Raw genomic sequence first — 15,715 nt, 5'->3', positions numbered from 1 at the left:
TTGGATGTGAATATATTACCAAACTGAGTAAGACAGACGCATTGTACCGTCACTTAGCGTCTGATAGAACGCCGCCGTCTGGACGGATATGACACATGACATTGAATAACATTTTAATTTCTTAATTGCCATATGCATGATACATTGTAGAGCGCAACAAGAGAGGAAAGACGGCTAGATGTAGTATTCACTTATATAGTGACACATGTAACATCCACCATCTTTAAAATCACGTAAAAGGATTAAAAAGACCTTACGTACAGGAATGATCTTCATAAAAATAGGGTCACTGGGGGGGGGGGGATTTATAATTTTTACCTGTTGTCAGTTTCTTCTTACCCATTTTTTTTTCAATTTAGCTTTTTACGGGCGTGTGCCAAATTTATCATTTGGCGCATGTCCTTTAGCAACTTTGGCGCATACCATATTCTTCCTTCGGTATGTGTGTTTTCCATGTCCAAATATTGTTGGCGGTGATTTGCATCAAACATGCGTCAGAAACAGGCAAATTAGTGCCAAAATACAGATGGCGCACATGATAAATCACTGACCACTGCAAAAATCATCAGCAGGACCGTCAAAATCCAGCAGGTTTACAAAATTAAAGTGGAGAGAATGCGACAAATTTTGATGCCAAAAAAATGTGCCAAATATACGCAATAAACACATAACTCCATTGTTATATACCCCCCACTGTGTACATACATTATATTACAATACTTATTCTGAGTTATATCCTGTATTATACTCCACATCTGTACTCACTATTCTGCTGGTGAGGTCACTGTGTATATACATTACATTACTTATCCTGTACTGATCCTGAGTTATATCCTGTATTATACTCCAGAGTTGTACTCACTATTCTGCTGGTGAGGTCAATGTGTACATACATTACATTACTTATCCTGTACTGATCCTGAGTTATATCCTGTAGATCTTTTATTAAAATTTCAAACATAACAATAAAAAAATTACAAAACATAAACATATCATATCCGACAGAACATATCAATATAATGATCATAAAACCATCACCATAGCATAAAATACAACACCGGTCCACCCCACACTCATTCCTGCACACAAACAAATATATACAATATTTACAAAAGACAGATTCCTATAATACCCATACCATACTAATAAACTATATACACTAATATACACTAATACTAAATGTGATTTTCCTGGCCCAGTTGCAATACCAAAAACCCAATACCAGTAATATACCAAAAGAATAACAACAACAACAATAATAATATATACAAAATAATAAAAACCAACACAAACAAAATAACACCACTTTTTTTTATTTTTCTATTTTTTTTTTATTTTTTTTTGGCCCTGAGCTGGTCCCGCATCCCATGCCCCCAGTACATGTTACCAGACGTCCATGAACCAGTCCAGGATTTTCTGTATATATAAAAGTCCCATACAAACCCCCTCCCCCCTTTTTAACCCACCACCCAACCTAAACTAAACCCAATCCCCAGGTGGCATCACACAATATATACAATATATACATTACATAAAATATACACAGACTAACAATATATAAGTATACAAATAGACTACAACAATAAATACAATAACAAATACATATAACACTATAAGCCAAACAACAAACCCCTAAAGCTCAAGTTCAGCGCCTGCAAGCCCTATATTACCATAAACCAACTGCTCAAAACAAAAAGACTAATGTGCCAGCATCAGCCCACCACCAGGGGGAGACAACAGGCTAAGGCACTTTAAAGGCAGAGCCCCTCCATAGACGAGAGGCCCTGCCAGCACCCAGCCTCTCGTACTCCAGAGAACGCACCTTCACCAGGTCACCGAGAATGTTCCTAACCACCACATCCACAGGGAGGATTTTACGCTGCGTCGACACTAAACACCGTGCGTTCCACGTGTAGTACCTAACCACTGAGCTGACTAGGAATAAAGTGCACCGGTCCCAGCCTCCAAGGTTTCTGAATGCCCCATAGGCCCATTCCGCATAGGAGAGACTGGCCAGCCGAGGCCAACCAATGGAAGCGCCCACCCTGGTGTAAACCTCTGTGTTAAAGGGACAATGAAGCAGAAAATGCTCCATGCTTTCCAGCATGCCTCCACACTCTTCGCGGGGACATCCCCGGTCATCAGAGCTCCTGCACTTCAGATTGTCCCTCACACACAGTTTCCCATGGAAGCAGCGCCAAGTCAAGTCCCAAAACTTCAAGGGGATCCTGATAGAATTCAAAAGCTCTAAACCCACCTCCAGATCCCGACTTGGGCAGTCCTTGAGCGCCAATGGCCTCTGGAAATGAGAAGACAGGACCCTCTTGTCAAGGAATTTCCTCGACAGAGTCCTAATCTCCCCCATCCCCAGACCCCACCGACGAATAACCTTCAGAACCGGGGTAGCGTAAGCCGGGAGATGCCCGTGTGGTGTGCGAAGATCCTTCACTTGCCCTCCTGTCTCCCATTCCTGGAAGAAAGGCCAAAACCATCCCCTACAGGAGGATACCCACGGAGGAGCCCTCTCTGACCAGAGGTTTGCTATATTGGTCTTAAGAAAGGTATTCACTAGGAATACCACAGGGTTGACCATACACAACCCCCCTAGTCTCCTTGTACGGTAAGTAACCTCCCTCTTCACTAGGTTCAGTCTGTTCCCCCATAACATTTGGAAGAACACACTGTAGACCCGGGCCCAAAGAGGTTCTGGCAACATGCATACACTGCCCAGGTATATCAGTAAAGGGAGCAGGAATGTTTTGATCAGGTTAACCCTTTCCCGGAGGGTCAAAGACCAACCCTTCCACTGATCCACCTTCTGAGCGGCGATCTTAAGCCTGCTGTCCCAGTTTTGTTTGGGGTAATCCCCTTGGCCAAATTCGATGCCGAGAACTTTTGCAGATTCCTGGGGCTCTGGAAGGGCGTCCGGGAGATCAAAATTAGGATCTCCCCCTCCCAGCCAGAGACTCTCGCACTTATCCCGGTTGATCTTGGACCCGGATGCCTCCGAGTAGCGGTCCACCTCTGACATCACCCATTGGCCTTCCTCTTGTGAGGAGACAAACACGGTGACATCATCAGCATACGCTACCGCCCTCAGAGCCAAATCCGGCACCGCCAGGTCCATTCTCACCCCCGCCAACGGTCCACAATCAATCCTCCTAAGGAAAGGATCAATTGCAAACACGTACAGCAACGGGCTCAAAGGACAACCCTGACGGACACCAGACCCAACCTCAAAAGAGCGGCCAATCCAACCATTCACAAGCGGGAAACTCTCTGCCCCTGCGTACAAGGTCTTAAGCCAATCAACAAACCCCCCCGGCAGGCCATATCTCAGAAGAACAGACCAGAGGTACTCATGGTTAACCCGATCAAACGCTTTTGCCTGATCCAAGGACAGCAAGTACCCCTTCCAGTGGCCAGCCCTACCCTGCTCCACAGCCTCTCGGACACTGAGCACAGCACTAAATGTACTGTGGCCCGGAACAGAGCAATGCTGAGCCCCCGAAAGGAGCCGGGGTGCAAACTCCACCAGCCGGTTAAACAGCACTTTTGCCAGAATCTTTCGGTCCACATTGAGAAGCGCTATGGGACGCCAATTCTCAATGTGGAACGGGTCTTTACCCTTTGACAGGATGATCAGCGCTGACCTCCTCATTGACTTTGGCAGAGTGCCCGAGGATAGACACTCATTAAATACCTCGGTCAACAGGGGAACCAAAGTGTCCTTAAAGGTCTTATAGAACTCAGATGTTAAGCCATCTGGACCGGGTGACTTCTTGAGGGCAAGCCCATCAATAGCCATCCTGACTTCCTCTTCCCGGATCATCTCTGTCAAAACGTCAAGAGAGGGGTCTACTCCTAGTTCAGGGATGGTTTCAGCCAAGAAAGCTGACACCTTATCCCGATCTAGATCCTTCCTTCCCAAGAGGTGCGAGTAAAAGGATCTGACGACCTCCAAGATCCCTGATCTGGACCTTTTCAAGGATCCCGTACTATCAATCAGTCCTGAGACTACCTTACTATTCACTGACATCTTGCAGTTTCTGTAAGGGTCGGGCGAGCGGTACTTCCCGTAATCCCTCTCAAAAACCAAAGATGCGTGCCTATCGTACTGACACCTCATCAGCAAGGATTTCACTCTGGAGATATCATCACGACTACCTCCAGTCGAGACAAGGTGCTCAAGTTTCTTCCTCAGGCCCTGGTACAAACGGTACCTGTTTAGGCTTCTGAGGCCTGAGAGCTGGCGGAAGAATCTCGCAACCCTTTTTTTGAAGATCTCCCACCACTCTGACTTACTGCTACAAAGGCCCAGCAATGGTACCTGGCTCTGAAGAAAATCCTCAAAGGACTGTCTTATCTCCGCTTCTTCCAAGAGAGACGAATTCAGCTTCCAATAGCCTCTGCCCATCCGGGGGGTCTCTGTAACATTCAGAGAAAACAAAATTAAACAGTGATCGGAGAACTCCACCTCAACAACAGACACTGCTGAAGAGACGGCCTCCTCCTTTAAATAAAACCTATCTATCCTAGACCTACAACTACCCCTATGATAGGTGAATCCCGCGTGGCCTGGGGTGTGCCGGATGTGGACATCCACCAGGCGAGCCTCACTCGCTATGCTATTTAGGGCGACGCTATCATAAGTCAGCTTGTCTCTGGCACCTCCCCTGTCTTGGGGCCTCGTGACAGCATTAAAGTCCCCTCCAAAGACCACCTGCCGACTTGTAAAAAGATAGGGCTTGATCCTCATAAAGAGACACTTCCGGTCCCACTTAGACTGTGGGCCGTAGATGTTAATAAGGCGAAGTTCTTGTCCCTTCATGAGGACATCTAAGATCAGGCACCTCCCCATTTCTAACTCGATAACCCGTCGGCATTCTACCGCTGCGGTAAAAAGGACCGCCACTCCGCTATACGGCTCGGCCCCAAGAGACCAGTAGGAGGGCCCATTCCTCCACTCTCTTTTAGCCTTGTAGATAGATGACATATCTGTTAGCCTGGTCTCTTGCAAAAATAAAATATCAGCATTAATATGGGCAAAAAAATCATAGGCCGCAAATCGAGCCGTATCTGACTTTATGCTGGCAACATTAATGGATGCCAGAGTCAACGGAGAGGGTGCCGCCATCAAGGGTGATTGAGTTAGACAGCTTTCTTTTTCCCACCATCCTTCCCATCCACCCCACCACCCTCCTCATCAGATGATGGTTTACCCCTTTTTAGTGAGATGGATGTGTCCATTTTCCCTTTATTTACATTTTCCTCGTCCCCTGACTCTGAGCCAGTCCCCCCCCCTGAAGACATAGGTTCCCCAGGGAGAGAGGACTCAGGGTCCCCTGTGGGCCCCACCGCAACATCCGGAACCTCACCCCCAGCCTCCTCCTCTGAAGAGGAAATGTCGCGGAGGGCTCGGAACCGGTTGGAGAGACAAATCAGAGGGGGGTCAGTTGTACCTTCCTTTGGCATCTGGCGGGTGGGAGAAGATTTTAAATCTCCCTTTTTCTTATTCCTCCGAGTACCCCGCTTTGTTTCTGCCCATCTCCCTCTGTCCTCATCCACGCTCTCACCATGGGAGGACAGCGAGGAGACAGTATCCTCCTCTTTGTGGATCCTTCCAGTCTCCTCATCCAGTTCACTATCCCCCAGGGCCTCAGCAGTAACACTGGTCGCAGGGACAGGATCAGAAGCCACCTCAGCTGGCTGATGCTCCAGTGACTCCCGAATCTCCCTATCCCTTTGACGCTTCTTGAGACGCCTCAGTTGGGCAGGCGTCTTCTGCTTACTTTTCTTCCCTGGCCCCTGCACCCCTTCATCCCCGCCAGCCATCCCCCCAGCAGAGTTCACCTCATGGCTTACCCCCACTGGGGCAACAACCGCGTTGACAAAGGAACGAGGGCAGCGACTGAATGGGTGACCTAAGTCACCACACAGGTGACACCTAATCTCTGCACAAGATGCAGCGAGATGGCCTATTTCCCCACACAGAGTGCACTTCTGCACAGTGCAATTGGCACTAAAATGTGTGGGGTCACCACATCTGTGACAGAGCTTCGGCTGACCCTGGTAGAAGATCTGGATACGATCCCTTCCGAGGAAGGTCGCAGATGGTATATGGGTAACGGTGTTTCCTGAAAGCTTAAGCTTGACCATAAACGTCCAGGCCCCTGACCAGATGCCATATTCATCCCTGTTCTTTTTTGGGACCTCCACCACCTCTCCATACCGACCTAGCCACGTCATGATGTCAATACAAGAAAGTGATTCGTTACGGGTTAAAACGGTCACTTTCTTGACATTGTTTTGGCGAGACACCGCCTGAATGGCAAAGTCTCGCCAGCCGGGCTCATTCTTTACCAGCTCATAATTTGACCAGAAGAGCTCAAGCCCCTCTGGCCGAACAAAGCTGATATCGAACTCAGGGGTACCATAAGGATGTATTAAGGCGTAGATGTCAGCTGCCTTAAAGCCCAACTTCAGCAGAAGCTCAACAACTTTAGATCTTGGAGGACATGTATCACTGCCTCTCCACCTCAGCCGGACCACATTCCTTCGGAGACCACCTGGCCCGGCTGTTGGGAGGGACCACACAGTATCCCCCCCTCTTTCCTCTCGGAAGGCTGAAAGACCATGTCTTTCTATCCAAAAGGATAGATCAACCTCCCTACCCTCTACATTGATTGATCTCTCCCCTCTCCTTAAGGCCCCCAGGAGACGCTGCTGCAAATTGCCCCCCCCAGAGCCAGAAGACGAGGAAGGTGCCCCCCTCCCCCCAGCGGTGACATTTGCGTAGCTGCGTACCGGTGCTGCCACCGCTGGGGGTGCAACTGGACCAGGCCCTACATCCCCACCACTAATCTGTGCCCCTTCACCACCCTCCTCCACATAATCCATACTCACACCATTATTGCCTGTTTTAGCTGATGTGCCCCCCATACCTCCACCCGTGCTACAGCCCATGCTACAATTCACTCCAACATTAACCTCCTCATTCATACTGGCTGGACCGGTGCGTTCTGGTGCAGATAGTGTACCATCAGCATCACTGGGTACCAGAGCTGGAGCCACCACCACAGGACAGGTCACCGGTCCTTTATACAAGGACCGGGAAGCCTGCCTAGCCTGTTTATTAGTGGCCCCAGGCCTGTTTTTACTGGTACCCTCCGCCTCATCAGTACTGGAGTTTTCTGCTCCTGGGCGCCGCTGTTCTGGATAAGCGGCGCCAATACAAAATAAAGGTTTTAGTCCAGTCTTTCTGGGAGGCGAAGACATCTTGGCCCCAGCAGCTCTTTCACGATGACACCGCTGCTCCAAAGGAACAGCAGTGCCAACGCTCAGAGCCACCGGAGCTCCCGCAGCTGACTCTGGCACAAAGCTGCCCCCCCCTCCCGTTAGGGAGCAGCCCAATGTGCCAGAGCCATCCATGCCCATCGCTGGGCAAATATCACTGTCCGACCTCACAGCCGATACATTGTCTGCTCCACCACTGTTACTACAAACAGCGATGGAGCTCACCGCCACACTAGACTCCATACTCTCCCCACTCTCCTGCACTGAGTCCACAGCAGAACTCAGGCTGGGCTGAGAAATGGGGTTCACACAGTGAGCTGACCCTGCGGTCAGTCCGGGGGGCTCAGGGAGGGGGGTATATACAAATGTTACCTGCTCCTGGAGCTTGGTCTTCTTTAGCTTCTTTTTCCTTCCCCCAGGTGCCTCCTCTGGTAACTCATCCCCAAACGTGAAGTCCTGGAGGCGACCTGGGGACTCTAGGAGCTGGATCTGGGCCATCAGCGCCCCTCCCTGGTGACTGGTGCTGCTCTCATCCCCCGAACCGCCAGAGCCACGGCCAGATGACATCGCCACTTGCCCTGCAGGGAGCCCACTGTATGGGGTCAGATGTTGCAGACCCCCGGGTGGATTTGGCTCAACATTATCGGCCTCCGCAGCGTCCCCTTCCTCCTCCACCCGTGGCTGAAGCCCCCTCAGCCGTCTCTGCTTCTCTCTCTCCATTGTATGAAAGCGGTCTTCATTTAAAAGTTTTTCCCTAAATGGCCCGCTGTTCTCTAAAATAAAAGTTCTCTTCTTCTCCAGTATCCTTATTTCATTTTTCAGCTGTTTAATCCGGGCTGACAGCTCAGCTTTCTGTCGTTTCGCCGCAGTTTCCATCAGGGCTTTTGCTTCCCGTACCTCCTCCTGGAGCCTATACAAGCTGCCCCTTGCTTCCTCATATCCACGGATGTGTTCTGCCACACGAGAGTTATGGGGGACTCCAGACTCCCGGGCCCTAGGCATCCCCCAATCCTCCTCCACACATCCGTGGGCATTTAGCTTTGCACCAGGAGGAGTATCACAGTCCACATTGTCAAGCCTTGTTGTCACAGTACCTGTGCTTCCGGAACTTCTTGCACTTGTAGTCCCACAACTTGCAGGGCCAGCCTTGCGGCTGCTCTTTGTCTCTACGGGTTCAGGGGTGGCTGGAGATGCATCGCTGCACCTCCTGGCAGAGCGCCTCAACCCGGAGACCTCTGATGCACTTCCTGACGCTGGTCCCTCCACACCTGGTCGCTGGCTCCCCCTGCCCCCCGCGGACCTGATTCGGGGGGCAGGTGTTGGGGTTCTCCTCTCCTCACTCATGCCTGAACACACGCTCTCCCTCTGGGGAAGGAAGAACGCTGTCCGGCACAGATGACACGGCAGAGCTCAGAGCGCACACACACCAAACAATCCAGCAAACGACTTCCTCCACACTCAGCAGACTCACAGGAAGATGCTCCCTCTAGTGGCCAGACTCCAGAGCTGTACTCACTACTCTGGTGGTGAGGTCACTGTGTACATACATTACATAACCTATCCTGTACTGATCCTGAGTTATATCCTGTACTATACCCCAGAGCTGCACTCACTATTCTGCTGGTGGGGTCACTGTGTACATACATTACATTACTTATCCTGTACTGATCCTGAGTTATATACTGTATTATACCCCAGAGCTGTACTCAATATTCTGCCGGTGAGGTCACTGTGTACATACATTACATTACTTATCCTGTACTGATCCTGAGTTATATCCTGTATTATACTCCAGAACTGTACTCACTATTCTGCTGGTGAGATCACTGTGTACATACACTACATTACTTATCCTGTACTGATCCTGAGTTATATCCTGTATTATACCCCAGAGCTGTACTCACTATTCTGCTGGTGAGGTCACTTTGTATATACGTTACATTACTTATCCTGTACTGATCCTGAGTTATATCCTGTAGATCTTTTATTAAAAAATATAAAACATTACAAAAAGAACGAACATCACCATAACAATAATACAAACAACATACACCTGTATAATATATACAAAAATGAGTCCATATTAGTCCAAAAATGTCCAACCAAGTATCTTCTGGTCCAGCCTCATTCTCACCAAACACACCGCTATAATAACAACAACTACTAAACACTCTACAATAATAATAATACTTACAGTAATAATAATAACAACAATAATAACTAAAAACTGGTCCGGTTGCATTTACCCACCCAAAATAATAAATATAATAAATATGTGTCAAACCACCAACAAACACCGCAAACAGAAAAACAGAATATACAATTTTTTTTTTTATTTTTTTTTTGGGCCCTGAGCTGGTCCCGCATCCCATGCCCCCAGTACATGATAACAGACGTCCATGAACCAGTCCAGGATTTTTTTTTTTTTTTTTTAAATAAAAGGTCCCACACAGAAACCCCCCTCCCCCCATCTACCCACCACCCAACCTAACACTAAACCCCAACACTACACAACCCCTAGAAAAAAAAACAATATATATACATATATACACATATACATAAATGTACAAACAAAACAAATATATACAAAATAATACAAACTATACAAACCAAACAACAAACAACAATAAGGCTTTTCAATCACACAAACCCCTAAAGCTCAAGTTCAGTGCCTGCAAGCCCTATATCACCATATATCTACAGCACAAAACAAAAAGACTAATGTGCCAGCATCAGCCCACCACCAGGGGGAGACAACAGGCTAAGGCACTTTAAAGGCAGAGCCCCTCCACAGACGAGAGGCCCTGCCAGCACCCAGCCTCTCGTACTCCAGAGAACGCACCTTCACCAGGTCACCAAGAATGTTCCTAACCACCTCACCCACAGGGAGGATTTTACGCTGCGTCGACACTAAACACCGTGCGTTCCACGTGTAATACCTGACCACTGAGCTGACTAGGAATAAAGTGCACTGGTCCCAGCCACCAAGGTTTCTGAATGCCCCATAGGCCCATTCCGCATAGGAGAGACTGGCCAGCCGAGGCCAACCAATGGAAGCGCCCACCCTGTTGTAAACCTCTGTGTTAAAGGGACAATGAAGCAGAAAATGCTCCATGCTTTCCAGCATGCCTCCACACTCTTCGCGGGGACATCCCCGGTCATCAGAGCTCCTGCACTTCAGATTGTCCCTCACACACAGTTTCCCATGGAAGCAGCGCCAAGTCAAGTCCCAAAACTTCAAGGGGATCCTGATAGAATTCAAAAGCTCTAAACCCACCTCCAGATCCCGACTTGGGCAGTCCTTGAGCGCCAATGGCCTCTGGAAATGAGAAGACAGGACCCTCTTGTCAAGGAATTTCCTCGACAGAGTCCTAATCTCCCACATCCCCAGACCCCACCAACGAATAACCTTCAGAGCCGGGGTAGCGTAAGCCGGGAGATGCCCATGTGGTGTGCGAAGATCCTTCACTTGCCCTCCTGTCTCCCATTCCTGGAAGAAAGGCCGAAACCATTCCCTACAGGAGGATACCCACGGAGGAGCCCTCTCTGACCAGAGGTTTGCTATATTGGTCTTAAGAAAGGTATTCACTAGGAACACCACAGGGTTGACCATACACAACCCCCCTAGTCTCCTCGTACGGTAAGTAACCTCCCTCTTTACTAGGTTCAGTCTATTCCCCCATAACATTTGGAAGAACACACTGTAGACCCAGGTCCAAAGAGGTTCTGGCAACATGCATACACTGCCCAGATATATCAGCAAAGGGAGCAGGAAAGTTTTCATCAGGTTAACCCTTTTCCGGAGGGTCAAAGACCAACCCTTCCACTGATCCACCTTCTGAGCGGCGATCTTAAGCCTGCTGTCCCAGTTTTGTTTGGGGTAATCCCCTTGACCAAATTCGATGCCGAGGACTTTTGCGGATTCTTGGGGCTCTGGAAGGGCGTCCGGGAGATTAAAATCAGGATCTCCCCCTCCCAGCCAGAGACTCTCACACTTATCCTGATTGATCTTGGACCTGGATACCTCCGAGTAGCGGTCCACCTCTGACATCACCCATCTGCCCTCCTCTTGTGAGGAGACAAACACGGTGATATCATCAGCGTACGCTACCACCCTCAGAGCCGAATCCGGCACCGCCAGGTCCATTCTCACCCCCGCCAACGGTCCACAACCAATCCTTCTAAGGAAAGGATCGATTGCAAACACGTACAGCAAAGGGCTCAAAGGACAACCCTGACGGACACCAGACCCAACCTCAAAAGAGCGGCCAATCCAACCATTCACAAGCGGGAAACTCTCTGCCCCTACATACAAGGTCTTAAGCCAATCAACAAAACCCCCTGGCAGGCCATATCTCAGAAGGACAGACCAGAGGTACTCATGGTTAACCCGATCAAACGCTTTTGCCTGATCCAAGGACAGCAAGTACCCCTTCCAGTGGCCAGCCCTACCCTGCTCCACAGCCTCTCGGACACTGAGCACAGCACTGAATGTACTGCGGCCCGGAACAGAGCAATGCTGAGCCCCCGAAAGGAGCCGGGATGCAAACTCCACAAGCCGGTTAAACAGCACTTTTGTCAGAATCTTTCTGTCCGCATTGAGAAGTGCTATGGGACGCCAATTCTCAATGTGGGACGGGTCTTTACCCTTTGACAGGATGATCAGCGCTGACCTCCTCATTGACTTTGGCAGAGTGCCCGAGGATAGACACTCATTAAAAATCGCAGTCAAGAGGGGAACCAAAGTGTCCTTAAAGGTCTTATGGAACTCAGATGTTAAGCCATCTGGACCGGGTGACTTCTTGAGGGCAAGCCCATCAATAGTCATCCTGACTTCCTCTTCCCGGATCATCTCTGTCAAAACGTCAAGAGAGGGGTCTACTCCTGGTTCAGGGATGGTTTCAGCCAAGAAAGCTGATACCTTATCTCGATCTAGATCCTTCCTTCCCAAGAAGTGCGAGTAGAAGGATCTGACGACCTCCAGGATCCCTGATCTGGACCTTTTCAAGGATCCCGTACTATCAATCAGTCCTGAGACTATTTTACTATTCACTGACATTTTGCAGTTTCTGTAAGGGTCGGGCGAGCGGTACTTCCCGTAATCCCTCTCAAAAACCAAAGATGCGTGCCTATCGTACTGGCACTTCATCAGCAAGGACTTCACTCTGGAGATATCCTCTCGGCTACCTCCAGTCGAGACAAGGTTCTCAAGTTTCTTCCTCAGGCCCTGGTACAAGCGGTACCTATTTAGGCTTCTGAGGCCCGAGAGCTGGCGGAAGAATCTCGCAATCCTTTCCTTGAAGATCTCCCACCACTCTGACTTACTGTTACAAAGGCCCAGCAATGGTACCTGGCTCTGAAGAAAATCCTGAAAGGACTGTCTTATCTCCGCTTCTTCCAAGAGAGACAAATTCAGCTTCCAATAGCCTCTGCCCATCCGGGGGCTCTCTGTGACATTCAGAGAAAACAAAATTAAACAGTGATCGGAGAACTCCACCTCAACAACAGACACTGCTGAAGAGACTGCTTCTTCCTTTAAATAAAACCTATCTATCCTAGACCTACAACTACCCCTATGATAGGTGAATCCCGCGTGGCCTGTGGTGTACCGGATGTGGACATCCACCAGGCGAGCCTCACTCGCTATGCTATTAAGGGCGACGCTATCATAAGTCAGCTTGTCTCTGGCACCTCCCCTGTCTTGGGGCCTCGTGACAGCATTAAAGTCCCCTCCAAAGACCACCTGCCGACCTGTAAAAAGATAGGGCTTGATCCTCATAAAGAGGCACTTCCGGTCCCACTTAGACTGTGGGCCGTAGATGTTAATAAGGCGAAGTTCTTGTCCCCTCATGAGGATATCTAAGATCAGGCACCTCCCCATTTCTAACTCCATAACCCGTCGGCATTCTACCGCTGCGGTAAAAAGGACCGCCACTCCGCTATACGGCTCGGCCCCAAGAGACCAGTAGGAGGGCCCATTCCTCCACTCTCTTTTAGCCTTGTAGATAGATGACATATCTGTTAGCCTGGTCTCCTGCAAAAATAAAATATCAGCATTAATATGGGCAAAAAAATCATAGGCCGCAAATCGAGCTGTATCTGACTTAATGCTGGCAACATTAATGGATGCCAGAGTCAACGGAGAGGGTGCCGCCATCAAGGGTGATTGAGTTAGACAGCTTTCTTTTTCCCACTCCCCTTCTCACCCTCCACATCAGAAGAACTCTTCACCCTCTTTAGAGAAATGGAAGTGTCCATCTCACCAGACGTCGTTTTACTTTCCTCGTCTCCAGATTCTAGGCCAGTCCCTTCCCCCGAGGACATAACCTCCCCAGGGGAAGAGGACTCGGCGCCCCCTGGAAGCCCCTCTGCCACCTCCCCCTCATCCTCCCCTTCCGAAGAAGAGGAGGAGATGTCCCTGAGGGGTCGGAATCGATTGGAAAGGCTAACCAGAGGGGAGTCAGTTTTGCCTTCCTTTGGCACCTGGACCAGGGTGGGAGAAGATCTCAAATCTCCCTTTTTTTTTTTTACTTGTACCCCGCTTTCGTGTCTCCTTCTGCCATCCCACATCATCCTCCTCCACGCTATCTGAGGAGATGGCACCTTCCTCATTCTGGATCCTCCTGACCTCCTCATTCAGCTCGCCATCCCTCAGGGTCTCAGCAGCAAGGTTGGCCTCTGGGACAGAATGAGAGGTCGTCCCAGTAACCCGGGCTTTCCCCATCACCCTATCCCTTTGGCGTTTATCAAGACGTCTTAGTTGGGCTGGTGTCTTTCTCTTGCTGTTCCTCACTGACCCCTCAGTTCCTCCACCCCTGCTAGTCCCCTCCCCAGCAGATTCCAGCTCGTGATCTTCACCCGCTGGGGACAAGACTGCATTAGCGAAAGAACGAGGGCAACGACTGAATGGGTGACCTAAGTCACCACACAGGTGACACCTAATCTCTGCACAAGATGCGGCAAGATGGCCTACACCCCCACACAAGGCACATTTCTGCACCGTACAGTTTGCACTGAAGTGTGTGGGGTCACCACATCTGTGACAGAGCTTCGGCTGACCCCGGTAGAAAATCTGGATACGATCCCTGCCGAGAAAGGCAGAGGATGGAATATGGGTAACTGTATTTCCTGAACGTTTAAGTTTTACCAAAAACGTCCAGGCTCCTGACCAGATGCCAAACTCGTCCCTCTGCGGGACCCCCATTACCTCGCCATACCGTCCTAACCAGGTGATGATGTCAACACAAGAGAGTGATTCGTTACGGGTCAAAACGGTCACTCTCTTGATTTCGTTTTGAGGAGACAATGCCTGTACGGCAAAGTCTCGCCAGCCAGGCTCATTCTTTACCAATTCATAATTCGACCAGAAAAGCTCAAGCCCCTCTGGCCGAACAAAACTGATATCGAATTCAGGAGCACCGTAGGGATGTATCAAGGCAAAGATATCAACTGCCTTGAAGCCCATCTTTAGCAAGAGCTCAACCACTTTGGTCCTTGAAGGACACATATCTTCGCCCTGCCACCGAAGACGGACCACATTCCTACGGTTACTACCTGCCCCGGCTGTTGGGAGGGACCACACAGTATCGCCCCCTCTTTCCTCTCGGAAGGCAGAGAGACCGTGTCTCTCTATCCAGAAGGACAGATCAACTGCTCTACCCTCTACATTAATCGACCTTTCCCCCTTTTTCAGAGCCTCCAGGAGACGTCGCTGCAATAAACCGTCCCTAGAGTCAGGAGACGAGGAAAGTATTCTACTTCCCCCAGCAGTGACATTGGCATAACTCCTATGATCTGTCACCAATGGGGGGGCAACCGGACCAGACCCTACACCTACACCACTTCTAATGACAACATCCCCATCACCCTCAATAACAACATTAGCACTTCCCCCAACAACATTGTTTCCAATAACATCATCTGTAGTCCCATCACCACCCCTAATTTCAGCAACAGCAAAATCACCTTCTCCAATAACATTAGCCTCCATCCGCTCCCCAGTCATACACCCCGTACCCCCATTTACCTTCTCATTCACACTGGCTGGACCAGAAACAGATAATCCGGCAAACGATGACGATGATGACATTTTTTCCCGTTTTGCCTCAGCATCACGGGGCACTTTAAGGGACCGGGCAGCATGCTTGCCCGGTCTAGAGGAGGCCCCAGCCCTGTTCTTATTAGTGCCCTCCGCCTCATCAGCATCATCTCCAGTCTTTTCATGGCGCCGCTGATCAATGGGATCAGCGGCACCAATACAAAACAAACGTTTTTCTTCACTTTTGGGAGTGTCCGTTATGCCCTTTACTACCTCCGGCACTGAGTCACCCCCCTCTCCCACAGGGGAGCGAACTACAGCACCGGAGTCTGCCTCTATGCCCACCGCTGGGCCGCCCTCACTGTACGGCCTTTCGGCCGA

The 15,715-nt window shown here is 49.7% G+C and overlaps 2 protein-coding genes across 5 annotated transcripts in view; both read right to left on the bottom strand.

The window, feature by feature from the left end:
* The window catches only part of PCDH11X (protocadherin 11 X-linked), a 1,464,252-nt gene that overhangs the window by 365,383 nt on the left and 1,083,154 nt on the right, over positions 1–15,715 (bottom strand). The window lies entirely within an intron of this gene.
* LOC130290840 (uncharacterized) lies at positions 2,706–8,842 on the bottom strand. Its single transcript, XM_056538966.1, has 2 exons — positions 7,669–8,842; positions 2,706–4,428 (listed from the first exon to the last, which is right to left on the bottom strand). Exons 1-2 carry the CDS (start codon positions 8,638–8,640, stop codon positions 4,393–4,395), a joined length of 1,008 nt encoding a protein of 335 aa, XP_056394941.1. The 5' UTR covers positions 8,641–8,842; the 3' UTR covers positions 2,706–4,392.

This window comes from Hyla sarda, chromosome 9, assembly GCF_029499605.1.
Source record: "Hyla sarda isolate aHylSar1 chromosome 9, aHylSar1.hap1, whole genome shotgun sequence".
Lineage (NCBI taxonomy): Eukaryota > Metazoa > Chordata > Amphibia > Anura > Hylidae > Hyla > Hyla sarda.
The sequence above is the reverse complement of the archived record's forward strand: the minus strand, read 5'-3'. Positions and strand labels throughout refer to the sequence as shown.

What these genes read in the sequence shown, in the direction of transcription:
- LOC130290840 (XM_056538966.1), bottom strand. Translation starts at nt 8,640, where the DNA reads ATGAGTGAGGAGAGGAGAACCCCAACACCTGCCCCCCGAATCAGGTCC. An exon ending in AGACCAAGCTCCAGGAGCAG is followed by an intron (nt 4,429 to 7,668) that starts GTAACATTTGTA and finishes TGAATGTTACAG; the next exon opens with AGACCCCCCGGATGGGCAGA.